Raw genomic sequence first — 25,637 nt, 5'->3', positions numbered from 1 at the left:
TATAATTGCGTGTTCTAGTTCAAGCAAATATATCTTTGTCAATTCGTTGTTCACCAACAAAATGTGGAGAAAATGCAGCGATTGAGTGCACTTCCTATGGCCACCCATCTCCCAAAGTGAAATGGCTGAGGTATGACAAACTTATTTTGATAAATGTGATTTTGGGGTGAAAAATCTGTTAAATGGAGTTGGTTATATTAAAGCTTAATTACATCTACATCAAAAATGGGAGCCCGATTTTCGGCGATTTCGAAGGGGGTGTTGGCCAGATAAATGGTTGAGAAACAGTTGTATAAAGGTGTTTCTTCACTATAGCAAAATGCATTTGATCTGGTGTTGCTTCACTATAGCAAAATATGAACAAAATTCAACACAATTTGTAGAATTGGACACCAGGTCGAAGTTGATCCTACCGACGGAATTTATGAGCAACAGACTACGAATGGCGAATACAAATCAACGTCTACTCTCCACGTGGACTGCGGACATAGGAAAGACATAACCAAATACAAATGCGAAGCTCAGAATGGAATCGGGAATCCAGTATCAGGGGGTTTAGAAAAATTGGGTAATAAAATATTTTGGACATTCACTAATTGATATCTCAAACATTTGCCACAGTTTAAGAGGAATTTTAATACACTGCTGTTGATTAGGATGGGTACATTGATTTCATCCTAATGTTATTCATAATCAATCTATTGTTTTTCTTCGCAGTTTCACCACCAGTTTTCAATTCGTCATCAAAATCGCCACCGAGTTTCAGCCAAATTCAAACATTCTCGTGCACATTTTCTGGATTTCCTCCTCCCCTTGTTTATTGGAAGATCAACGAACAAATTGTCGACGTTGGAACAAACACACCCACGAAAATTATAAATTCCTTTCAATGCAAACAAACAAATTCAACGCTGGTTGTTTTTAGCTCGATTATATTTGGTCGAAATTCCATCGTTACATGTTGGACAAACAGCACAAAATACGTAGTGGGAAGGAATTTTACATTTAATGACGGTAAAAGGAGCTTGCACCAATACAAAAAAAAACTATGTTAATCTTAAAAATGAATTTTACAGATCTTCTGCTACTTGGGGACATTCATGCCACAGAACACAAAGAGGCATCCAACTCAACATTGGCTCGACGTTTTTGCAGATCACGTGGGGGTTGTGTTTCTTCCTTTCAGCATTTCAACAGAACTGTACTTGAAAGTTCATTATTTGCGTTTCTCACTTACAAAGGTATCTAATTTATTGCTGAATAAAATACACTTTGCCAGAAGGGCAGTATTTAACAATAAAATATACCTGGCAGCGTCCTTAACAATATATCTAATTTATTTGAAACATTCAGGTTTTATTTGTCTTTGAATATTTTGCATATAGGTGACCTTCCTGGGAGCACTGAAAATCATTGTATTGAGTTTGATGAAAATTTCGAATGCCCCATCCAGGAAGATTGGCAAGAAAAACGCCACTACTTGTGTTTGTTTTTCGGTATGTCGAATGTCACTCTTCCCACAAATGTCCTTTTGTAACGTGTTGGGTTTTAGGTTTAAAAATCCTTCGTGCTTCTGAGTGTTACTGCGATACAATCGAAGTCAAATGGAAAGATATGACTGGTTTTAATGGAAACATAACATACACCGTCAGAGCAGTAAATAAAAGTCACTCTGTAAACATTAGCAAAATATTCACTCAAACATCAACCAAGGACCACATTTACACAAACACAATCGAAAACTTGAAGTCAAATGTTTCTTATGAAATATCGGTACGTATTCTTTTGTTTATACTTTTCCCCTTTTTATTCTATTTTACCGATTGGTTTTTGCTAAATTAGGTAATCCTGTTTCCTGAGGTTTGGAGACTTTCCATTCCCACAACTATTGGAATGACGTCAAGCCTGTTTCATGACGTCACCAGTAACATGTCCATTAGGTCATCAGTTTGTGAAATTGATTTGAAAACACCAGCTTATGTTGCGAGCCAGCTTGCATACGTGACGGTAAGTGTTATCGCTTTCCACTACAAAGATATATTTTAGATTTAGACCTTACAAAACGTGTTTACCAAATCATTTTTGACAACCCATTAATATTGCATTATTTTTTTAACTTGTTTCGAAACCCAAGAATATAATTAGTAAAAATGGAAACACCTCCGCTCGTAGTAGAGAAATAATTGCTAGAACTACAAAAAGTCCAATTTTAAATGATATTTACAGCGTATTAATAGTAAAATTTAAACATCGGGAATTTATCTGTTGTTTGCAGTTGTTTTATAAAACCTACACCGGATCTACGCTGGTAGGAAATCCATTGGTGGAAAATAGGTTTTCGCTGAGCTCAACGATAAAGCACAAGATTGATTTAAAAGGGATCCGAAAAATTGTTGCCTGGTTTCATGTTACCACCAAGTCTTGTTCATACGTAATAATTGACGACACTGGGAAATGCGACGTCACTATCTCAGAACTTGTGCGTAAGTACATGAGATACTTTTGCAGTAAAATAGTACGCAACGCTAATTTTTGGTAGTTGTTTTGCTTGAGGCTATACTTTGCCTACATCTAACGTCATGAAATGTAAAAGTAAAGACATCAAACGATGTAATTCATGCGTTGTTTTCGCAGTGTCGCAAAGGCAAATCGGTATTATTGGAGTGGTTTCATTTTTTATCGTTGCTTTGATTTTGATTGTTTCTGGAATATTCTTTAACAGGTGGGTGAAATTCCTCACAAAATGCACAATTTTTATTCAAGACAATATTTACTGGTTTAATTGTTTTTCCTTAGAAAAGCACTACAGAAATACATTTTTTCACCTCCGTCGCTGGATCAGAGACGCAGAGATGCTAATATTCAGCTTCAGACTAATTTTAAACCTATTGTCGGGTAATTGTGAAGTTTGAAATAGAAATGGTAATTTGTTTATTTACATCGGTCAAAAACCTTCATTTTAGTTAAATTTGTATATAAGTTCTTGACATGAGGCCAACTTTGTTCCTCAGTCACGATAATGGAAAATATTATCACTTTACGCGTTCCATATATGGAATATATGCTTCCTATTAAATTTCATTTTTTGAAAAAAAAGGAAATTGTTTTCTTCACATCGGTCAAAAGTGTTCATTTTTTTATTATTTGTGTATATGTTCTTGACATCCACAAGGACTTTGAGACCTTGAATCAACTCTCCAGGTCGATGATTGTTTTAAAAACGATTATAAACCAGAACTCAATCGTAAAATCGAGGTAATCGTTTTTTTTTAAGTGTTACAAGTTTCTGTTTTGTTTTTCAGGATCAGAACCACTCATGTTACTCGCTGATAATCACCCACATCGAATTATATGAAGTTTTAATCCCTCCTGTGACATTCGGATGAAAACTTTACCCGTTGGAACATATGGGAAACAAATTTGCGCTTTAACCCCTTGTGCATACAATGTCTACGTCGGTGTTGTATAAAATAATGATCTTGTGCGACTTCTTTCGCTTTGTGTTTGTGCTGCATTTTTGCAAAGCTTAATTTTCCATGCGATTATTCGACTGTACATTTTCTTCAATAAAAGCCTAAGATGTGATCTGATGTGTTGTTCAATAGAAATCGTAAACAACCGCGATAAATAATCGTATCCACAGCTAAAGAAACACTGTTGTGTAGAAGAAGTCAGGACTTAACAGGAAATATCAGCATGTTGCAATTGAGATTCAAACCCTTCAACGTTCCAGGGCATTCTGCTACTATTTACGGAAGAATTAAGGCAGGGTTTTTGTCACCACCGCAAACATTTTCGAACGAATTTTGCAAGCGTCTGGCGAAATGAATGTAAAACAAATTGAAAAATAATTCCAACTATAAACCACTTATGATCAATTATTGTCATTCGGATTAGTTTTATTAACTTTTGCATGACCATGAACCTTTTATTGTTTAAAGCAGGTGTATCGAGTAGTCGGGGACAAGATTTGCATAAAACTTTGCTGACCTTTCTCTCAAAGCCAATCACGTGGGAAGCATCTATATATAAATTAAATTGTTCGATATACGTAGGTTAAGGCATCATAGAGCTTGCCTTGTATGGTACCAATAAAACTGTACTATTGCCCCCAGAAGTTTAATTCCTGTTGCGTTTAAGCAGTTATTAGGTGCAGACATTGTAACACAACGTACACATACAGTATGATTGTTACTTGTTGAGAGAAACGTAGAAAGTTATGGCAAAGCTTTGTGTTGTGATTTGTCTGGACGTTTGGATTGTCTTACTGTTTGTGGGAGGGAATGGAATTGTTGCAAGTAAGAGATGCTGGATTTGGTGATATTTAATTGAAACTTCTGTGTGCTTGTAGATATTATTCGGACCATTTCACTAATGTTATAATGTAAAACCATAGAAGCAACCTTTTTAAAGTTTCACAGAATAAGCAATATATTACTTGGAAAATATCAATGCCAATGAATTTGAAAATGTAAACCTAATATCTTGTTTTTGAGCATTATAATGCTTTAAAGCAGATATTTCAAACACCATGTGGTAATTCTCAGTTCTAATTGGTCAAAATGTAAAAAAAACACACTCACAAAATGTTTTACAGGTATTTGCACAGGGTTCATAGCTACCGTAAGCAATACTACCATTGTTGCACAAGTCGGTAAACAATACCATGTTGATTGTGTTGTTACCTGTTCGAATTGCCACGTCGAATGGAAAAGGTTCGTGTCGTACAAAAAGTTGTCAAACGAATGCAGGCTAAGACAAAAATGTGATATAGGCATTCGTACAAGTCATTATATAGTCGAGCAGTATGGAATGGTTTGGCATCCAACTTACCTTATAACTGACATTTAGGAATGAAGAAAGAATTTCTTCCAATCAATCAATTTACCAAAATGAAGAAACACAAACAAAACAATGCGAGGTTGATGTTCGACTTTTTCTAAATATTCAGAACATAGCCGAGTCTGGTCGATATGAGTGCCACGCAAGCAGTTCAAAAGAAAACTCCAGATTGTGGTTAACCGTAAATAGTAAGTTGAGTTGTAGTAAGTTGACAATCTTAATTTATTTTCGCTATTATTAAAATATAATTGCGTATTCTAGTTCAAGCAAATATATCTTTGTCAATTCGTTGTTCACCAACGAAATGTGGAGAAAATGCAGTGATTGAGTGCACTTCCTATGGAAACCCATCTCCAAAAGTCAAATGGCTGAGGTATGACAAAACTTCTTTGGTAAATATGATTTATGGATGAAAGATATGTTCAATGGAGTTGGTTATATTAAATCTTAACTACATCTACATCAAAAATGGGAGCCCGATTTTCGGCGATTTCGAAGGGGTGTTGGCCAGATAAATGGTTGAGAAACAGTTGTATAAAGGATTGCATTTGTTCTGGTTTTGCTTCACTATAGCAAAATATGAACAAAATTCAACACAATTCGTAGATTTGAAGACCAGGTCGAAGTTGATCCTACCGACGGAATTGATGAGAAACAGACTAAGAATGGCGAATACAAATCAACGTCTACTCTCTATGTGGACTGCGGACATAGGATAGAAATAACCAAATACAAATGCGAAGCTCAGAATGGAATCGGCGATCCAATATCGCGGGGTTTAGAAAAATTGGGTAATCAAAATCGTTTGGACATTCACTAATTGATATCTCAAATATTTGCCACAGTTTAAGAGGAATTTTAATGCACTACTGTTGATAAGGCTGGGTACATTTGTTTCATCCAAATATTATTCATATTCAATCTATTGTTTTTCTTCGCAGTTTCACCACCAGTTTTCCAAGCGTCATCAAAATCGCCACCGAGTTTCAGCCAAATTCAAACATTCTCGTGCACATTTTCTGGATTTCCTCCTCCCCTTGTTTACTGGAAGATCAACGAACAAATTGTCGACGATGGAACAAACACACCCACGAAAATTATAAATTTCTTTCAATGCAGTCAAACAAATTCCACGCTGGTTGTTTTTAGCTCGATTATATTTGGTCGAAATTCCACCGTTACATGTTGGACAAACAGCACAAAATACGTAGAAGGAAGGAATTTTACATTTAATAACGGTAAAAGGAGCTTGCACCAATACAAAAAAGCAATTTTAAACTCGAAAATTTTACAGATACTTTGTTACTTGGAGACATTCATGCCACAGAACACAAGGAGACATCCAACTCAACATTGGCTCGACGTTATTGCAGATCACGTGGTGGTTGTGTTTCTTCCGGTCAACATTTCAACAGAACTGTGCTTATCAGTGCTGCATTAGTAGTGTTCACCTACGATGGTACTGACCTACTATCACATACTTAAGGTTTTGTTTTTACTATAGAAATTCGCATATAGGTGACCGTCCTGGGAGCACTGATAATGATCGTTTTGAGTTTGATGAAAATTTTGAATGCCCCATTCAGGAAGATTGGCGAGAAAAACACTACTACTTGTGTTTGTTTTTCGGTATGTCGAATGTCATTTTGCCCCAAAACGTCATTTTGTAACGTATTTCGTTTTAGGTTTAAAAATCCTTCGTGCTTCGGAGTGTTACTGCGATAGAATCGAAGTCAAATGGAAAGATATGACTGCTTACAATGGAAACATAACATACATCGTCAGAGCAGTAAATAAAAGTCACTCTGTAAACATCAGCAAACAAATCACTCAAACATCCACCGAGGACCACATTTACACAAACACAATCGAAAACTTGAAGCCAAATGTTTCTTATGAAATATCGGTACGTATTCTTTTGTTTATACTTTTCCCTTTTTATTCTATTTTACCGATTGGTTTTTGCTAACTTAGGTAATCCTGTTTCCGGAGGTTTGGAGACTTTCCATTCCCACAACTACTGGAATGACGTCAAGCCTGTTTCATGACGTCACCAGTAACATGTCCATTAGGTCGTCAGTTTGTGAAATTGATTTGAAAACACCAGCTTATGTTGCGAGCCAGATTACAAACGTGACGGTAAGTGATATCGCTTTCCACTACAAAGATACATTTCAGACCTTGCAAAACGTGTTTATTAAAGCATTTTTGACAACCTATTAATATTGCATTACTTTTTTAACTTGTTTCGCAACCCGAGAATACAATCAGTAGCATGGTAAACAAGTAGTAGAAAATTAATTGTTTCTATCTTCTAGAACTGCTCAAACCCCTCTTACATCTAAGTAAAATTTGAATTCACAACATATCAATGGTAAGATTTAAACAATCATCTGCTTTTTGCAGTTGTTTTATGAAACCTACACCGGATCTACGGCGGTCGGAAATGCATTGGTGGAAAATAGTTTTTCGCTGAACTCAACGATAAAGCACAAGATTAATTTTAAAGGGATCCGAAAAATTGTTGCCCGGTTTGATGTTTCCACCAAGTCTTGTTCATACGTAATAATTAACGTCACGGGCGATTGCGACGTCACTAACTCACAATTCCTATGTAAGTTTATCAGATAATTTTGCAGTAAGGAATTACGCACCGTTAATTTATTGTAGTTGATTTGCTTGAGGCTGACGCCATGAAATGTAAAAGCGAAGACACCAAAACGATGTAATTCATGTGTTGTTTTCACAGTGTCGCAAAAGCAAATCGGTATTATTGCAGTGGTTTCAATTTCTTGCGTTGCCTTGATCTTGATTGTTGTGGCAGTACTGCTTAACAGGTGAGTAAAATTACTAACTTACAAACTTTATTTCGTTATGTACACTATTTTTTTGTTTTGAGACAATATTTGCTGGATTTGCGTTTCCACAGAAAAGCACTACAGAAATACATTTTTTCACCTTCGTTGCGTGAACAGAGACGCAGAAATACCAGCATCCAGCGCCAAGGTACTAAACCAGAGTCGATGGTTGTTGTTTACAGTTATCGTATTGTTTTGCTTTTGCGTAGAACTGATTAAGCTTTCTGCGAAAGCATCTCCTGCGAAACCACTTCCACCAGATTCCACACTACGAAGACCAGACGCTGCCACGACCCGAATATTCAAATTCTATTTGCCGGAATTTTTTGTCGAAAGTCTCAAGCAGGAACACCGCGCATTGAGAGACCAATTTGAGGTGATTTACCCCCTGTGCTTATTTCGCTGAGCCAATGAACATGACTTTTAATTTTGAACTCTAAAGTATTCGAGCATTTCACTAAGTGCCTGGAAACAAAAGATTCACTGGTATCGTAGCCTAGTCGTTTTAGTTATTTATCGTAAAACTTCAGGGGTTTAGCAACCACTCTGACGTCATCAAAAGAGATCATTCAGGACAAAATAGGGGGCGAGAACCAGCGTAAATGTTTGTTTGATAAAAAACTTCGCAACCTAAAATTTGTTTTATTGATAACTATTTTTTGTTGTCGAAACTGTTGCTGATTACTGTAGAAAATTGAATTTACCGAACGGCAGCAAGTATTCAACCTAGAACACCAGGGAAAGATTATACCAGGTACTTTGTGTCAATTGAAAAAATCATTTAAATCAAAGCACATTTTTAAGGAAAGAGCCGAGAAAGTACATTTTATACTTTAGGATCTGATTGTGTGATGGAACCACTAGTCGATGAGATTTTTGCGAATTCGAGTTCGGAATGTGAACAGAAAAGCAAAAACCAATACAATAATCCTTCATACATTCACGTGTGTATATGAGAAAATCTTTACATATGACCTCTTGCACGAGCCCTTATATAGAATGGTGAGTTATATGTTATTCTACAGGGATTTAAACAAACCAAAAAGTGGATTGTGTCGCAAATTCTAAACGAAGAGACAACGAACGATTTTTGGAATATGGTTTGGGAACAAAATATTCGAGTGTTAGTGATGCTGACGGATCAACACGAGACGATATTGGTAAAGTCTAATGTGGTTATTAGTTATCAATTACATTAACGTTTTGACACAAAAAGGAAAATCGTTTTCTCTATTATCCGGAGAGCATTGGAGAAACCAAAACCTTCAACAATACAATAATGGTCAGTGTTACTGACGTCACCTATAAGGGATGTTACGTCACCAGGAAGATGACGATTGAAAAACTGAACAACACATCCACATCGGTAATGATGTAACGGTGTAATTCACGAATAAATTTTAATAAAGTCAATTTTAGGAGCAACGCGTTGTAAGTCATCACAATTTCACTGCTTGGCCTGGTAAAGATGTCCCACGTACACCCACTGGCTTTCTTAGATTTACGAGCGAAGTATTTGAAAACATGAAAGAAGTGAAAAATGACGTTCCTACTGTTGTTCTGTGCCGGTTTGAAATAACTTTTTTTACCTATGGTTCAAACTCTTTGTGATCAGGAAATGTTCATTATTTCGCAGCACGGGGATTGGAAAAGCTGGAATATTGATCTGTTATGACTATTTGATGAAGGAAATAAATAAAACTGGTTGGGTTGACGTTTACAAAGCAGTTCTTAAAGTCAGGGAACAAAGAATAGAGACGATGCAAACCGCAGTAAGTATTGGACTATATTGTTTTGCATGAACCAACTGTGTTTTACTTTGGCACTTTCTTGTATTGTGTGATTAGGAGCTATACATATTTCTGCACGCTCTTCTCTACGAAACGTTTGCTTTCGAGGAAACTGGCCTAGATTTCAAAGCACTCCAAGCGAAAGTCCTGCAGCAAAAAAGGTACAAAGTGTGCAATGTTATCACATGCTTCTTGTTGTTAAGTGGCGATGTCAAATGCTTTTGGTTATATCTGTGTATAAATTCATTAGGCCGCTTTTATTAGTCAGTCAGGTTAAGGGGAAATTATTATCGCTTAAGCGACCCATATACTACCTACTGTTTTTTCGTTAGGTTGCCTTACTCGAACAGCATCCAAAAGGAGTTCAAAACCTTGGATCAACTCCCTAGATCGATTATAAGGACAACACAAAAATTATGTAAATATTTCAAATTTCCCACAAGTTGATCACGTAATTCCACAAATAGAACCACTCTTATGTTAATATTCACAGGCGATCGGAATCTGACATTAAAAAATAATGGAGCGGAAGGTCAACTGTTACATAAAATTGAGGTAAACTTATAACAAAAGAACTCCAAAATCAGTATCTGAAAAAGTAAAGTCATTGTTTTACTGTGAGAAACTGCGTGTTTTATGTTTACGACTGATGGTCCAGAGTTTGGCACGGATACGGCTGGGCTCAAATGTGCCAGAGTAGTTCGTACTATCTGGTCGTGTGGAGGGTACGTCGAAAACAATATGGAGAAACATAATATAAGCCAAACATTGCGTGGTGTTTTATGCGTGCCTTATGGAATACGTATCCTGTGTTGTGGGACCTTGGTGTAGAATAACAAAACTTTTCGTTTCCAATTCTGCTGCTCCGGCCCAAAAACATATAAAGGCGTTGAAACATATATTACTGGCAAATCGCATACTTTGCAGCTCTACAACCCTTCGGTCAACTTGTTTGTTGGCGAGGAACCAAGCTCCAATAAAGCGGAGCAATTTTTGAGAAGTTTGTTGTTGGAGAACACGGGTCTGGTAGTCGTACTGGAACGGCTTGCGGTATTTCGACATAGAATCCTTAGTTTGTATTCATATTTGTTTACTCATTTTGTCGTAAAGGGAACCGTCGCTTGGCCGAACCGAACAAACAAATCGAATTTGCAAGACGGTTTTTGTTTGGAGTTTATTGAAGAAAAGCACCGTAGCAATGCTATAATGACCAAACTTTCCCTCAAAGACATGCAACGCAAAGTCAGTGATCTATGTTTGTTGTTCATTCGTTTTACGCATCTGTCAAATTGTATCACATGCAGCTCGACTTGGTTTTGCTGGAATTTGACTCCTTAAGTCTCAACATGGAAAAAGACATGATTGAGTTGATCTCCATTGTTGGCACTCTCCAAACCAAAGGACTTGTAAGCGGTACTTTACTGTTAACCAGGTATTTGGGATTCGAACCATCATGTAATGTGATTATGACAATAACAGTCATCTGTGAAATTAGAAACGGATTTTCGAAGTCAGCAATGTTTTGTGTTCTGTGGAATCTGGTGTCTCGATACAAAGCTGAGAAGAAGATCGACGTGTTCAGAACAGTCAAGGATATCCGAGACACTTTGCCTGACCTGAACTTTACACATGTAAGTTTCTTACATATTTTAGAGTTGTAATAATTGAATGGAAAGTTCATGCTTTCAAATGCCCCATGCGCTAACACAGGCTTGACCAGATCAGATAGACACATTGGGCGTTCTGTCCTTTCCTGTTTAATTAACTGACACGTAAGCTTCCATTTCATGACACACTTTATCTTCAGGATCAGTACAAATCATGTTACTCGTTGATCAAGACCTACATCGATTCTTATGTGGTCTAGACTGCTTCTTTCTGCGACAACACATTGGTGGGTCTTCGCTGATGAGATGGATTATTCATTCACAAGCTGCCTGAGATGACTGACTATTGAGGACACATTTTATAATTTCTGCATGTAAAATATCAGTGTTATTATATTGATGGATTGTTTGTATGTCTACTTTTATTGCGTTGTTTTGCAATTCCAGTTGTACATTTGCTTTGCGTAGTTCGGAACATTTCAAAAAAAGGAATGTAAATATTCAGAAAATAACAACTATACGTGCGTTTCATAATTTTACAGCCAACAATTTAAACATCAAGCTACGTGATATAGCATGATGATGCTGTTCATATTTCCCATCTGACAAAATGTCGCTGGTTCTGTTTGTCCTCTTAAATATAGAACAGTGCTTCCTAATCGGTGGACTGCGAACTATTCTTGTTAAAAATGAGTCGCGAGATGAAAAAGGTTTGGAGCCAATGGTTTAGTTGGAACCCAGTCAGGTTCATCTAATCACTGGTAAATTGGTTGCTTCATCGATTGTGTTGTGTGAGTTTGAAAGTAGTCACCATTCAAATCGCAAAGTGTCGCAACCAATAGGCTTAATTTCATTCAAGTAAAATATTGTTTGTTTGTCAACATTGGCTCATTGTTGTTTGTGGAATGTGGCCCACGGTTACGCATTGTCTTTATCTGCGACAGAAACTGGTGATGCTTATGGGAAGTAAGCGAAATCAAATTAATGAATCAGCTGACACGAAACCAAGGCTTGCCAATTCATTGAAATACATTGATGGTTTGTCACATTGGATCCAAGAACTAAACTGAGCTATTTATATCATGAAGCAACAAGGCTCAGATTGAAGTCAGCAGATTTTCATTGATGCATCGTTACTCAATATTGTACAGAAATCACTTTTGTTATGCTAATGTTGCGCTGCCGTGCATTTGAATGGGATTTGAATTAATATAGATATGCGTTTTCTGTTGTTTTGGGATCTATTTTATAGGTTCTTACTTTACAAATCTTCGATATTTAATAAAAATGGAAGCGGTTTCACAATGCCCACAATGCCCACAATGCCCACAATGCCCACAATGCCCACAATGCCATGATTTTTGTGTCTTTGATTCGTTGTATAATGAGGTGTTTGTAAATTCGCGCCAAGGTCGTTATGAACGCACGTCACACGTGACAGACGAATGAAATTTGGCGCGAAAATACAGTTGAATGAATCATTAACACACATATGAAAAAAGTAACATACGAAAAGATTACACAGAAAAAACGTCATCTTGGCAAAATACGCAGCAGCTGTGTTACACACACCGACAGTGAGACATATTCTTGAGGGAAACACTCAAATTCCTCCATTTCCTTGCACTACGCGTGGTTTTGTTCATGACTTTCAGATCGCTTAAACGCCACGCAGCGTCCTCGGGAGCAGAAAGCATCATTTTTTCAGGCATGCCCGTTTTACGAAGAAGCAAACCCGTTACCCACACACCACCGTCTCTCATAGGCTGCATGTGCCTGGACTCGGCGTAGATTTCCTTCGCAATTCGCCCACCTGTGATGTAGAAGCCTCCAGCGCAAGAAGGAGGGTATGTTTTCCACTTAAACTGCTCTGGTGAAGCGTACAACAGACTCTTCGGGTCTGCGCTCACGTGAAAGGTTTTCACATGATCGTGAAGGCATATCATGGGAAAATCCGGCCAACGGTTGTGTAGCGTTACGTTCATAGTGTTGTGGATAAAGTCGTGTAGAGAAACAGGATTAATGTCGATGTTGTCGTTGATGGACATAAACAGTTGCTGGTCTGAAAGGCGTTCTGCTATCCACTGAAGCTCAACCACTGCCTTTATGGGCACGTGTCTAAAAACGTTACACTCTTATTACCAGACTAATAGCCTAGACCAACCAAACAAGCATGATATTATCAGCAAAGTAATTTTTTTGTCTTTCTGTAATGTCTTTAATGCTGCAAAAAGAAATTTCCTTTGAAATTCAAATTAGTCAGAAAAGTGAGATTTTGATTTCTTGGGATTAGTAAAAAATATTATAAATAATCCTGAGTCGTTTGTCTGTTTAAAGTTTCTACGACATATACATTTCGCCTGTGTTTGCAGTATCGCTAAAAAAACAACACAACAACGCAGTTAACCAACAGTACTGTTGACTCAGGATTATTTAGAATATTTTGTGGTCAGAGAAGAATATTTTGGCAATTCAGCATAACAAAAAATCCATTGATTGATTACAGAGGCAATAACCTATACATTAACACGTCCCAGTGGATTAACATGCCTGCTAACACGGCCAGCATCCGCTGCATTTCTTGTCAGTCCCATAAACGGCCATATTTGACCTTTTTGCACAACAAACACCACATACTTGATTTTGTCCGGTCCTTTGTACTGCAGTATGTCGCCGTAGCGTTCATGTTCCCTTCGCAGCAACCTTGTTTCGTTGCGTTGTTCCTGTCCCATGAGAAAGACGAATTCGAACAAACCCTCGCCGACGAATCGAATCGAACCCCAAGTCTTCCTTATAACTTTTCGCCGTTCAAAATGTTTCGGTCGCGATTTAATTACGACGAAGATATTCCACGAATTATGAATCTGTTGTTCTTCTGGTGAAAAACAACAAATATACACCTATTGTTTAAAAAAGATTAACAGGTACATGTGATTGAGATTGCTCAAAGCTTGATCATATTGCAAAGTGGGGTGTTAGGTACATCAGTATTGGTTCGTTCGCTTATATACTTGTATCCGTTACAAATCTGACAGTATGTTGCATTTAGTAGTATTTCAAAAAAACATCAAGAAAAAAAAGGCAATTTGTTTTTTTGAAAAATGGCCGATAAAAAACATTTAAATGTTTAATCGCGTTAAATTAAAGTTCAACAGTATAAGGTTATAGAAATGAAACGTATTCACTCGTAGAAAGGCATTCGCAAAGGAAATGTCAAATTATATTGTTTAAGTTCATTCGTACGAATTTCACGTATACGTTGATGAATGTTGCCTACTTCTTCATTACCTTGGTTAGAAACACATTTTTGAAGGTTAGGACAGGTGGCGTTAGAGTTGCTTGGAAATTTCACGAACTCGAACTTTTCTGTGCTCAGATTGTACGCGTGCCTTTTGTAAACCGACGGGATTCGAAGGAAAGATGTTTCCAAGTCAAAAAGTGCCCTAGAGATGCATTTCATTACATGACTGCTGGATTATCGAACGCCAACGCGTTGAACAATCATACCCAAGAACACAGCACTTATGATTAAGACCCTATATAGTGATGCCTGTTAGCGTTTTGTCTGTGTTTACATCAGCTCTTGGATGAAGAAAAGAGAAGCTTTGCTAAACATATTTTGGAATGTTTATACCTTGCATGACAAATAGCTTTCAAAGGAAATGACGTCAATAAACAACTTAAATGGGTGGGTGTTGTATTGTCTGCCTGGAGCGATTAAAATAAACCAATTGTTCGCATTGTTAAAGTGAATCTGCAATTGGAAGACTTGACCTAATCATCAGGGCATCGATAATAAAATATACCAAGTGTCCCTGTGTTGTCTGCACTTGATAAAAATCACGAAAACATTTGTTTCAGTCAAATAAGTTGCTGGATCGTGTGGAACCACAACTTGCGCAGTGCATATTCAACGACATGAAGCCTCTTTATAGTTTATTAGATACTTGGTAGGTTTGTAATATTATACTCACACTTCCTTATAGTCAGAGCCAATCAGGAACTCCAAATACAGGAAAGTAGGTATCACAGTCACAAACGCAAGCACAAAAACGCAGTTACGCCTTTGCTTGCTGCAAGTCCAAATTCGCATGACTGCAAGTCCTCCCTATAAACGGCTGCTTATCTTATTACATTGCCTAAGATCCTGTTGTTTTCCTACAACAGTTACTACTGACATTACAACAGGTACTACTGTATGTGTGTGCTTTCATATCCTGTACTAGGTGTCTAATTGGTCAAACCATGTACCACTTCGCCAAGTTTGCAGCTAAAGGTTTCGTCTTTGGTTCCAAAACATTCAGCTGCAGCGTGCTGAATAAACGGTACAGAGCTAACGGCGCGCGCAACGCGAGAGTCATGCTGAAAAAGCGATCGCTTCCTTTTGTTTTTTCTGATAGCAGAAGTAGCATTTGGCAGGTGATACGTCACAATAGCAGAGAAAGAGCGCTTTCTCTTTGCGAAGGTGGCAGAATTCGTCACGAAGCAAGCGCTGGTTGACTTTTATGCAGTAGGTTTTTAGTGTCATGGTGTAGGATTGTGCTTTGTGTGAAAAACGTCATGATTTTTACTACATGGCACCTTTTCTATAAGCTGTTCCTGTTGTAGAATTATTCCAGAATTGAAACAAGGTTTAAATGTTGACAAAATGTGTCTAAATTTTCATGCTTTCCTTATTTGCAGAAAGTCTACAAAAAAGTCGCTGAAATTCGTTTTTATTTTAAGAAAGTTGTCCTTACGCGTTCTCAAATGAAGTTGACAGGAATCAACAAATGCACATCGTCTTATCTCCAATAGCTTTCAATATTGTTTTCCAGTCCCTCCACATAAATTTACGCCTCGTTTTGGACACTTGCTCCCTATATCCGACCATATGCGTACCAACGGCATCCTTGACCTCCAGAACCATAGCATCTGGCATTCCAATCTTCGTGCGCAAAATTCCAGTGATCCAAACGTCATCAACCCGCAGTGTTGGCACAGTCCTCGATGCTTCGAATATGCTTCTGACTATGCCCACACTTACCGTATAGAAACCACCAAAGCAAGCACGCGGGTAGACCGGCCACTTGTACTCACTAGCAGCAATATACCACTTTCCGTCAGGACCTGTTGGGTTTCTAATGGGACTTGCGTGGTCCAGTAGTTTGTACGAGCAGATAATCGGCATTTCTGGCCACTCGTTGGCGCTAGTTAGCTGCTTCGCCTCGTCTACGACCTCTTGCAGACGGCCGACGTTGATGAGAAAATCGTCATCTCCGGAAGAATAAACGTCGTCCCGATGAAGATTGTTTGAAGCCCACTGCATCGCCGCTAAAGTCTTTTGGGCAATATTTCTAATAGATAAATTGAGGTAAAAAAGAAGTTGTAACACTGTTATTGGCTCACAACTATACCCGATATACACTCATTGAGGAAATGCTCATCTCTCACAACACCTTTAAACCAGCAAGTTTTAGCACGAAAATTCAGCTACAAGGTTTGTCTTTAACCCTTCTTGGTTATGCGATATTCACGGTCACAACGACAAATTTGCAGTCGCGTGTCAATCGTTAAAACAAAAGTAAGGTTTGGTTTCTTTGTCATTTAGTACCTGTAATCGTCAGGACCATCGAATTGTAAAATATCACCGTAACGCATTGATTCCTCTTTCAGAAGTACGTTGCCACTTCCCACCGACTTTCCGCAAACGAAAACTGTGTCAAAGCGCACGTCGTCTACATAGCACAGAGACGCCCACGTGCGGCGAATAAATTCTCGGCGCTGAAAATTGCCGACAGTAGATTTTATAAAAATCGTCATTCTCCAGCGTACACCTGTATATGCACACAAAAATACTGTATAAATTAATGTGTTATTATACATTATGACTGATTCCGCAGCGATTTGTATAAATATTCTTATCCAGAAGTTTGAGTGGAGACGAGGTGGTAATTCTTAATCCTAATTTTCTTTAAATTCTTAAATTAGTTCTTACGTTTTAAAACAAATGTTGAACCTTTCTAATACAAGTGCGTTTGGGTATCGTCCAAACTTTTTATTGTGGCGACGGGAATGGTTTTGGGCAACATAAAGACTACCTTTGTTTTTTAAACATTCACGATGACCACGGTTGGCGGAGATGTGAAACACTGGCCGAAGAAGGTATCTCACTGGCGGCCTGATGTAATGTTCAACTTGTCCAGTCAATTCGCGTCTCGTACCCAAACTCACAGTCGATGTGCTTTCTGATTTGGCGGGGATTCTCCTTTTAACATCGTTTTGCTCGCAAGTCACAATCCTGTCGAAATACGAACTATTGATGCAACAGCCTGCAATGGTAAAAAACGTATGCATTTATTGACGTGTTCTACGTCTTAACCGCCTGGTACATACAGTCTAGTTGCAAACCCTGCAGGTTTTTGTAACAAAATATGCCGGGTGTCTTGCTACTGCCGCCGGGTAAAACTCCTGGACATATCAGTTGTCTTTGGGCAAAAAAACGCATAAGCACAAAGTCAAAAAGAATTAGAAATTAATGATAAACGAATAGGTTTACTTGGTGACTCATTGGCAATTCAAATAACCTTACATGATTCCGTTGGAAAAAATGTTTGGGAAAACCCGCTCTATTTAAATCTAAACCAACAATTAACCAAAGCTGATTTTTAACTTGAGTTAGAATGAAATTATATGGCGGTACAAAACAAACATAAAGTACACTAGGACACAATTTGACTTCCCACCGCAGCAAGTTGTTTCTTTGTATCGCCAGTTGCTGAAAGATGACAACCACAACAGAAAGTACAATCAAGGCAGCTAACATCGCCCTGAACTCCATAGATTGTGCACGGTATGTTCTGAATATGGAACAAAACTTTTATATTTAGTCTGCGATAAGAGGCATCAGAGTTTCCATGTAATCAACATATACAATCTTATAGTTTGTGCTCAATAGTTTACGAAACGTTACGAAAGTAACAATAACCTGCGCATCAACAATAAGAGCATCACTGACTAGTTTCGCGCTGCAATAAAACGTACCCCGGACTACTTTCCACTCATGTGGATCGGATTACTTTCTTTCTTCATGGGAAAGTGATCCGGTTTTAATTCGCATTTCGCTTCGTGTGTTCAACCTACTTAGAGCGCTCGCAGTTTTGTTGTCCCCGTTCCGCTGCGTGTATGTGTAACTTAAATGCTGTGCGCTAATTGTGACTGTCACCAATAAAACAGTTATTATATGGTGTAACCTGGCTATAAGTCATATTGTTACAAGCAATGTGAGCTTTTTCTTTTATAATGTGATGTATTCTGTAACTTTGCCGATGGCGGAGCCAACCGCGATAAACAGTCGCGACAAACCAACAGTAGCTTCAACCAGCCAAGTGGAATTCGTTTTCGTCTGCCCAGTCAAGGGTTAATTGCAACAACTAGCTCTGATGAGACATGAAAGTCAAAACGGTGTAACTGTTCGCCGATCGCTATTATAATTCACTCTGTTTTTTGTACATTTTCGTGCCATAGTTCGGTGACGACACACTACCGGATTCTCAAGCAGTGTTTTCCATTGTGAATCATCTCTTGGCCAACACTATAGGCTGATAAAAAGTGACTGCGAAGTCATCACGTTATGAAGCCATTTACGTCTGGTCTGTTTCCAATAAGCCATCAATTTCCTTCTTGCTCAAACAAGTTCCATACGACATTGGACACTTGGTGCATCGATAATCCAGTTAGAAATGTTTTATTTGCGAAGCGAGCCAACGTGCAGGTAAATATCGACAAGTAACCAAAACCATAGCGTAAAGTAAGCTTGCAATGTACAAAACGCATAAAGCCAAAAATCTTAAACAATAACAAAAAACAATGGTCGTTTAGACGACGAACGTGTTCCACTAACAGAATTCCGAAAGCGTTTGCAGCGTCCCAAATATTGTAGCACACCCTTACTTCATTTTCTAACGGCTGAAGAGCAAAATAAACTTGTTGGAAAGATATTCAACAAACTTAAAATCACACATCTATGGTTGTAGCTTTACAATAAACCATTAAACCACTAAACTAAGCAGAGCTGGAGGGTTGTTTAGGACACTCGTATTGCTTTCTGAATGTCCGACAATTTTTTTCTGTTGGACGTCACTTCGCTCGTGATGGTACACGTCGATGGGTCGAAGGTCACAGTAAATGGACGTCGCAACCCGTTCACGAAATTTCTACGAAGCAAAATGATTTTTTTAGGTTTTGAAACAAATCAAGGTTACAGTTTTAATCGAAACTTGAAGCCTGAATCGTCTTTATTTGACAAAACAAACGTCCAACTCTTTACGCATGTTGCATTGAAATAATTTTCTGAATTTTACCGACCTCATGTTTCTGGAAGCTTCCTCAATGCTTTCGGATATAAAGTAAACCGGCTGATACGTCGTCACGTAGAATTCCTGTTCGCTTGCACGTATTGGATCAAACTTCTCAATTTTTTCTGGAGTTGTCAGCGCGTGCTAAAAACAACATACTTTTTATAAAAAGAAGAAGCATGTTGGACAATAGATTGCACACAAAGTCGCGAAATAGCAAATTAGTTCAACAGTCGGAAGCCTGTGCTCTTTGACTGCGATTTTTACTAATGTGTTCGTCTTGAATATAAAACAATATCACGCAAACTACACGTTAAAATATTTACCTTTAGTTCAGCAATGGAAGACAGAAGGCCGGCGCCGAACGCTTTCATTTCACCCATTTCCTTGCATAAACCAAATTCAACCGTGTATAAATAGCACTGCGAAAGGTAGCTTGTTACTTTGTGCAGTTTGCTTACAACAGTCTTTTGGGGTTTCCAGATCAGTACCAACATAGAATGAGTCTGCCCCAACATTGCACCGTTATATAGCATTTACAAACAGTTTAATGTACGAGACTTTGAACATGGGTTTGCGGTGTTAGGGCTGTCAACGGGCCCTTGAACCTTACTGCAGAGGCACTGCATAGCATATTTTGTGCAAATCCAATGTACTTAAGTGTAGCGTTGGAGCAACACACGAAACAGCAATGTGTTTGCAAATTTTGCTCATGATTGTGACTGATATATGCAATTAGCACAGGGGTTTTATATACACATCAACAGGCTTATAAGTATACTTGCCGTAGTGCAATCGGCTGACATCGCGCTGTACGAGAGTTTTATTTATACAGCAAGGTACTCGGGCGCTTGTCACGTAGCCTAATTCCTATCATGAACTTAACGCTACTGAGCACATGCTTACTGCAGCAAGTTTGGATATGTCTTCGTCACTAGCTCCAAGTGAAGCAAGGCCGATGTCTTGGTTGAATTTCGCAAACTCTGGGTCTGCGAGCATAGGCACGTGTCCCAATAGCTCGTGGCATACGTCTGGCTCGGGTGTGTAAAATGGATCGCTCGAATGTCTGTACAAGGGTTTAGTAATTTGTTGCTGTTCTGTTATTTGAATTCTGGCAATCCATTGCACTTTAAATGCCTTTTGTGTTATTGAAGCGCTTTATAGAAAGTTTCTGTTGCTGTCAGGCATATTGTATTTTAATGGTTACGTTTTAATGTGCCGAAAGGACAGACTATTAAATTTCTATAAAATGTTCTAAACCTCGAATTCAATCTATAGCGTATGTAGAACTTAAGGTTTCAACTGACGGTTTGGAAAATGACACAGATGTAACAAATTTTTTGATTTAGTTAATATGCTTAACTTGGATCGATTCAATAAACACTCACCTGATGTACTGAGTACAGTTGAAGACACGGAAGGCGAGGCCAGCCAGGAAGTCGCGGGGACTCAAAAATCCGGCAACCGGCCGAAGACGAAAACCAGACTTTTTTTGAAGAAATTTCGAAACGTCTTCCAACTGTTAAATACAGAGACGTTTACCTGGCCGCCTATTGCGTTATAACGCAAGTTATTACGAGTTTGATTCAAACCTGTGGTATTTTCTCTTCGCAGTATCCACAGTGACTTGCAAGTAATGGAAGGTTTGCGACGAAACTCTCACAAGCGTGTTTCGGGTAGAGGGACATCAGTTCTTTGTAAACGCGACCCCTGCATAAACAAAGGCAGACTTAGCGGACGAAATTGTTTTGTTCTATTTAATATTTTTACATTTTCTGGACACTGTTTTAACAATATTCTGGCTTATTTTTGAAAGCAATAATATTTCGCAGCAGTAACATTGCTGATGCTTTTACATTAGTTCACGGCAGAAATCATTTAAGACAGACTTTTCGTTGATGTCGGTCATTCAGGTTTGCACCAGATGTGCTTGAGAGCGCAATGAAAACAAGTGCCTTGTTTGACGGTACTTCACGTAGCATGTAAAAACTTTGCGTTGGATCGGTCGTCGCGATCGCGCATATATATTTTGACGTGTTTACAATGTAGTTTCTTTTCTCACCAAGTTTCAATTTCTTCTTGTGTGTAGTCTATTCTTGGTATTTCGTCTCCGCTGAAGAAAAAATTGTTAGTACTTTTGATCAGTTTACGGTGTACAACCATATGGGGGTAAACTATACGTACTGTTTGTAGTTAAGGGCAATGTCTGTGAAGATTTTTCTTCTTTTCCTGTAAGTTTCATCTTTGAAGCCCTGCAAAGGGTAACTGGGTTCAATTTCAGATGCCCGAATTACCGACTAGCTTATCAGGCGAACCCCACATTTTGAGAGCTGTATACATACGGCTACTGTTTCGGCCTGTAAGGTCTTACCAGTGCAGCTTCGTGTGACTATACGATCTTGCCGGCCAAAGGGCCAGGCAAATACTTACATTTTGCGGTGACTATGTGGTCAGTATGCAGCTCACAAAATTCATATTATTGTCCCATGCTTATTTAAACTCACATTAATTACATGACAAAAATGGCGTTTCGACTGTTAAACTCACGGGGTGGTCTGCATCCAACTCGGCTCCATACATAAGAACGTTTTTGCCGCAACGATCCAGATCAGCCAGGCAACGCGGTATGTCCAACTGTGCATTTGCAGTTTCTGCAGTGAGGCGCTGAGCTTCCGCGTCCGCTGTATTTTCTGGCTGTTGAACTTTATCTCCGTTGGATCCTGCATTTCTAGCGTCTCTGGTTAACCGCTCTTCTTTTGCATCATCATTGCGTCCGAAACTCGTTCCCTGCATTGCAAGTTTATTGTGTCACATCACAGCGCGCTTGCAGCAGTACTAAAAATTATCCTAAACAGCTATGTTCCCATTAACAACTATAGATACGTTTTCATGTTGTCAGGTATTGTGATCTGCACTCATGTTTTCGTCATTCTCTAACCTTTTTCCCCCATAATCACGCTTGTATGAGTAAGTAGGCCACGCCACACCGTGTGTCCGGTTGTCATACTTTTTTCACGAAGCTATACCACTGTTATATTGAGATGATTCAACAAATACCGACTTATTGGTAAAATAAAAAAAATCCGCATTCACCTGACAGGATAAACCCAATCACCATATCTCAGTGATCGTTGAAAGTTTTGCATTAATTAACACGATTCACACCAATACGGCACATAATGTTTACAAATTATAACTTTTATTTAATCAATAAAATTTATACTTTGCAAGATCTACAAAACTAACTCTTTTTACTATGTAAAAACGTTAGAAATTCACAAAAAAATACCCAATACAGCCAAATCGAAATTACTGATTTACATTTAAATAATTACCGATCATCATTTAACAATCAGGCTGCGGTAAAGCTGCAAAGACACCGGCATATTTTTCAACAAAAAAATGACTAAAAAATCGTTAAATGGGTCGGTTGCGCCGTACATTAAACGGTTAGGAGACATCATGGATGTCGTTTTGTTGACTTAGAGGTATGAATGTATTTGACGCGGCCGGCAACCATTGCTTCTGTCGAAAATCAATGAAAATCTATAAGATTACGCAGCTGATATTCGCCCTGTACAAATTCCAAACGGGCTGTGTAGTAATTTGTCAAACTGTACAAGGGGACATCTTGCCTTTTTGTGATTGGTGAATCAAGTTTTACACCACCCATGTCAAGGGTTAATCCGCTTAAATGCAAATGTAACGCTTTCTGAGCATAATTTCAAATTTATAGTAAACCACACCGTAACCACATGAAAAGCGTTTGAATATTCGCCACAGTTCCCCACAACAGTCCGTGTTGTAAAGTAGAGTTTGGCAATTCACTACATCATCGCTGATATTTTGGATTTCAAAATTCTAGTTTTGCATAAATTTGTCACTGAATTGTCGCTGCAATTGATTTGCATTGATTTACATATAGTATTGAAAAAAACCTTTAAAATAAGTAAGCTAATGGTGAAATGAAGTTTTGATCCTCCAACTCTTTCCAATACGCCACACATGAGTAACAAGGTAAACAACAAACAACGCAGTACGTTGCGCTTTACTTTCCTATGTGCTAATTGTAAGTTGTAAAGTCTGACTTCCGTCGTTTGTAAATGACCACATTATTTATATTTCTTACCAAGTGCCGTTTAACGGGACACAAAAGAGGCACGATAAACTTGTTAAATAGCAGTTGACGTGACAATTATGTAGAATAAAAATAGAACGCCATGCAACGCAATGAATTGTAAAGCTAACAATAGAAAAAAAGGACAAAGTCAGTGAACTGCATTGAAAAACACAACACTGCGTTCAGGGTAGCGTTAGCACACGTCGCCACTGACGTAACATAACTACTTTGGACACATTTATGATAATAATTACAAACCTTTGCAGCGCCTCATCGCTTTAAATAATTTACCCACTGGTTGGGATTAAAAAAACAATCGAATCGCAGACAGCGCCATTGTTTCGTACTTCCAGCCTCTCTTGTGCAGCTTGATCCTACCAGCCCGCACTGCTGGCTTAGCCAAAGACTTCCACTTTGTGGTGAATATGGTGAATTAGTTTTTTGTACTAAGCTAGTTATAACCCCGGGGGCGAATCTTGGAGGCGCCATGAGCATGCTTGGAAACCGGAAAGGTACTGACAAGACCGTCATAAAGCACCAAGCAGCTCCAAAGTTAACTGATAGGCCGAAACCATGACACATTCTGCAGGATCATTATATCTTTATCATTATAGCAACGGTACTATTGGTTTCCAACCACTGTTATCGGGTCTATAGCTTAAAATACAAATATTTGCAAATTAAAATTAAATTACTGAATAACGCGGAGGAGGTGATTTTTGTCAATGTCAAAAGCATCCGCCATATATTATATTCTCGAAGCGTTCAAAAGCGATATTTGGTTTTATTTTACCCTGTAGTAAGGCCGGCTATGTTTGATCGTCTAGATTAGTGTTTGCATAGTCAGAAAGGCCATGTGGCGAGTGGAAAACACTATTATTTAGCAAACACGGTTGATAACCCCGTGATTTACAGCAGATTAGTGTGTGTAGCAAAAAATTGATCAAAACCATGTGTGTAACCACCATTTTCTCGTAAAGCTATACCCACACCTATAATTGTTGAGTGCTGGCGTTTGCCTAATGTTGGAGAAAATGTCCGTAAAACAGCCAGAAGTGCGGGTCACGGATTCAAAGAGCATTCTGTCGCCGCGCGTGACTATTTTGGAAAGTTTCCAAACGTACATCAGCGTTTAGTCAATGTGTTGGTTCTGCACAAGATTAATAAACGCCTGACACTGATTAAAAGAGATTTAACCGAACATTATTTTAGTGACAAACTTTCGTGAAAAACTTTCGGAAACATTCAAAAAACAAAATTCGCCATAACTGCGAGAAGTGCATCTGGGGGCCAGCCCAGCTTTTGAAAATCGCCATATTTTTGTAGATCCTTTCAAATAACATATTGTTCCTCACCTTTTCTGTCGATCTCGATTCTTTCCCACGATTCGAGGACGCGTCCTCCAACGTCACGTGGTCGAAGTTTTCCCGCATTTTTGTGTCTATTGATTTGCTGAGCATGGTTCTGAAATTGCGCTCTGACCCACTGTGTAACAGACTCAGGGTACCTTCCGATCCTCCTCCCTTTCAACATATGAAGCGCACTTATGCACGCGCGCGCTTTTGAACAATCGTCGAAACGCTAAACAAACTGGCTCTGGCATCTGGTCTTTAGCGCTTCCGTCGGTGATAATCGATTGTCTAAATTCGAAAACTTATAACGTTGTCAGTCCACGCCCGATCGATTGCGTCGTGCTCGCAAAGCATTGTGACGTCACTTACGTGAACTTCGGCTACGCATAACAAACTGTGACGTCACAATCGGCGCTCCGTTGAATTGTGGAATGGCGTCGTGCGTCTATTGGCCTAAAGATAGATTGGTCCGAAGGTGGTGACGCGATTAAAAGGTACACAGAATAAATGAAGAAATCTTTACAACGATACGTTGCCAAGCAACGGTCAGGTGCCTTTACTATGAAGAGAAAGGATATTGAACACCGTAATTGCCTAGGTTTTATTAAAATACCAATAAGGGTACGGCATTTTTCTCAACATTTACGAAGACGACCTTTGTTACGTCTGTTTCGTCGACGATTAAAGGGTTTTGTCGTGGTTTTCTCGGGACGTTTGCGGATGTCATCATTA

At 38.6% G+C, this 25,637-nt stretch overlaps 3 protein-coding genes across 3 annotated transcripts; all 3 read right to left on the bottom strand.

The window, feature by feature from the left end:
- Positions 1-11,859: 11,859 nt before the first annotated feature.
- LOC145912668 (UDP-GalNAc:beta-1,3-N-acetylgalactosaminyltransferase 1-like) lies at positions 11,860-15,329 on the bottom strand. The gene is made up of 4 exons (XM_083000220.1): positions 15,072-15,329; positions 14,386-14,540; positions 13,735-13,972; positions 11,860-13,215 (listed from the first exon to the last, which is right to left on the bottom strand). The coding sequence occupies exons 1-4, from the start codon at positions 15,188-15,190 to the stop codon at positions 12,660-12,662; spliced, it is 1,068 nt and encodes a 355-aa protein (XP_082856346.1). The 5' UTR covers positions 15,191-15,329; the 3' UTR covers positions 11,860-12,659.
- Positions 15,330-15,862: 533 nt separating this feature from the next.
- LOC145912075 (beta-1,4-mannosylglycolipid beta-1,3-N-acetylglucosaminyltransferase brn-like) lies at positions 15,863-18,785 on the bottom strand. The gene is made up of 6 exons (XM_082999496.1): positions 18,724-18,785; positions 17,823-17,936; positions 17,473-17,564; positions 17,301-17,408; positions 16,691-16,913; positions 15,863-16,433 (listed from the first exon to the last, which is right to left on the bottom strand). The coding sequence occupies exons 1-6, from the start codon at positions 18,783-18,785 to the stop codon at positions 15,863-15,865; spliced, it is 1,170 nt and encodes a 389-aa protein (XP_082855622.1).
- A 172-nt stretch (positions 18,786-18,957) lies between these two features.
- Positions 18,958-25,062, bottom strand: LOC145912667 (tryptophan 5-hydroxylase 1-like). Its single transcript, XM_083000218.1, has 10 exons — positions 24,909-25,062; positions 21,981-22,220; positions 21,618-21,685; positions 21,496-21,546; positions 21,026-21,143; positions 20,822-20,952; positions 20,340-20,499; positions 19,760-19,855; positions 19,444-19,577; positions 18,958-19,292 (listed from the first exon to the last, which is right to left on the bottom strand). Exons 1-10 carry the CDS (start codon positions 25,011-25,013, stop codon positions 19,163-19,165), a joined length of 1,233 nt encoding a protein of 410 aa, XP_082856344.1. The 5' UTR covers positions 25,014-25,062; the 3' UTR covers positions 18,958-19,162.
- Between the last annotated feature and the right edge of the window lie 575 nt (positions 25,063-25,637).

Source organism: Ascidia mentula, chromosome 8 (assembly GCF_947561715.1).
Source record: "Ascidia mentula chromosome 8, kaAscMent1.1, whole genome shotgun sequence".
In the NCBI taxonomy this organism is placed as follows: Eukaryota; Metazoa; Chordata; class Ascidiacea; order Phlebobranchia; family Ascidiidae; genus Ascidia; species Ascidia mentula.
The sequence above is the reverse complement of the archived record's forward strand: the minus strand, read 5'-3'. Positions and strand labels throughout refer to the sequence as shown.

What these genes read in the sequence shown, in the direction of transcription:
- LOC145912668 (XM_083000220.1), bottom strand. Translation starts at nt 15,190, where the DNA reads ATGCGAATTTGGACTTGCAGCAAGCAAAGGCGTAACTGCGTTTTTGTG. An exon ending in GGCTCTGACTATAAGGAAGT is followed by an intron (nt 14,541 to 15,071) that starts GTGAGTATAATA and finishes ATGCATCTCTAG; the next exon opens with GGCACTTTTTGACTTGGAAA. An exon ending in AAAATGTGTTTCTAACCAAG is followed by an intron (nt 13,973 to 14,385) that starts GTAATGAAGAAG and finishes GTTTTTCACCAG; the next exon opens with AAGAACAACAGATTCATAAT.
- LOC145912075 (XM_082999496.1), bottom strand. Translation starts at nt 18,785, where the DNA reads ATGTCGTATGGAACTTGTTTGAGCAAGAAGGAAATTGATGGCTTATTG. An exon ending in TTATTGGAAACAGACCAGAC is followed by an intron (nt 17,937 to 18,723) that starts GTAAATGGCTTC and finishes TTCCATATTCAG; the next exon opens with AACATACCGTGCACAATCTA. An exon ending in CACATCGACTGTGAGTTTGG is followed by an intron (nt 16,914 to 17,300) that starts GTACGAGACGCG and finishes GTGCATATACAG; the next exon opens with GTGTACGCTGGAGAATGACG.
- LOC145912667 (XM_083000218.1), bottom strand. Translation starts at nt 25,013, where the DNA reads ATGCTCAGCAAATCAATAGACACAAAAATGCGGGAAAACTTCGACCAC. An exon ending in CAAGAAGAAATTGAAACTTG is followed by an intron (nt 21,144 to 21,495) that starts GTGAGAAAAGAA and finishes TTGTTTATGCAG; the next exon opens with GGGTCGCGTTTACAAAGAAC. An exon ending in GCGAAGAGAAAATACCACAG is followed by an intron (nt 20,953 to 21,025) that starts GTTTGAATCAAA and finishes TGTATTTAACAG; the next exon opens with TTGGAAGACGTTTCGAAATT.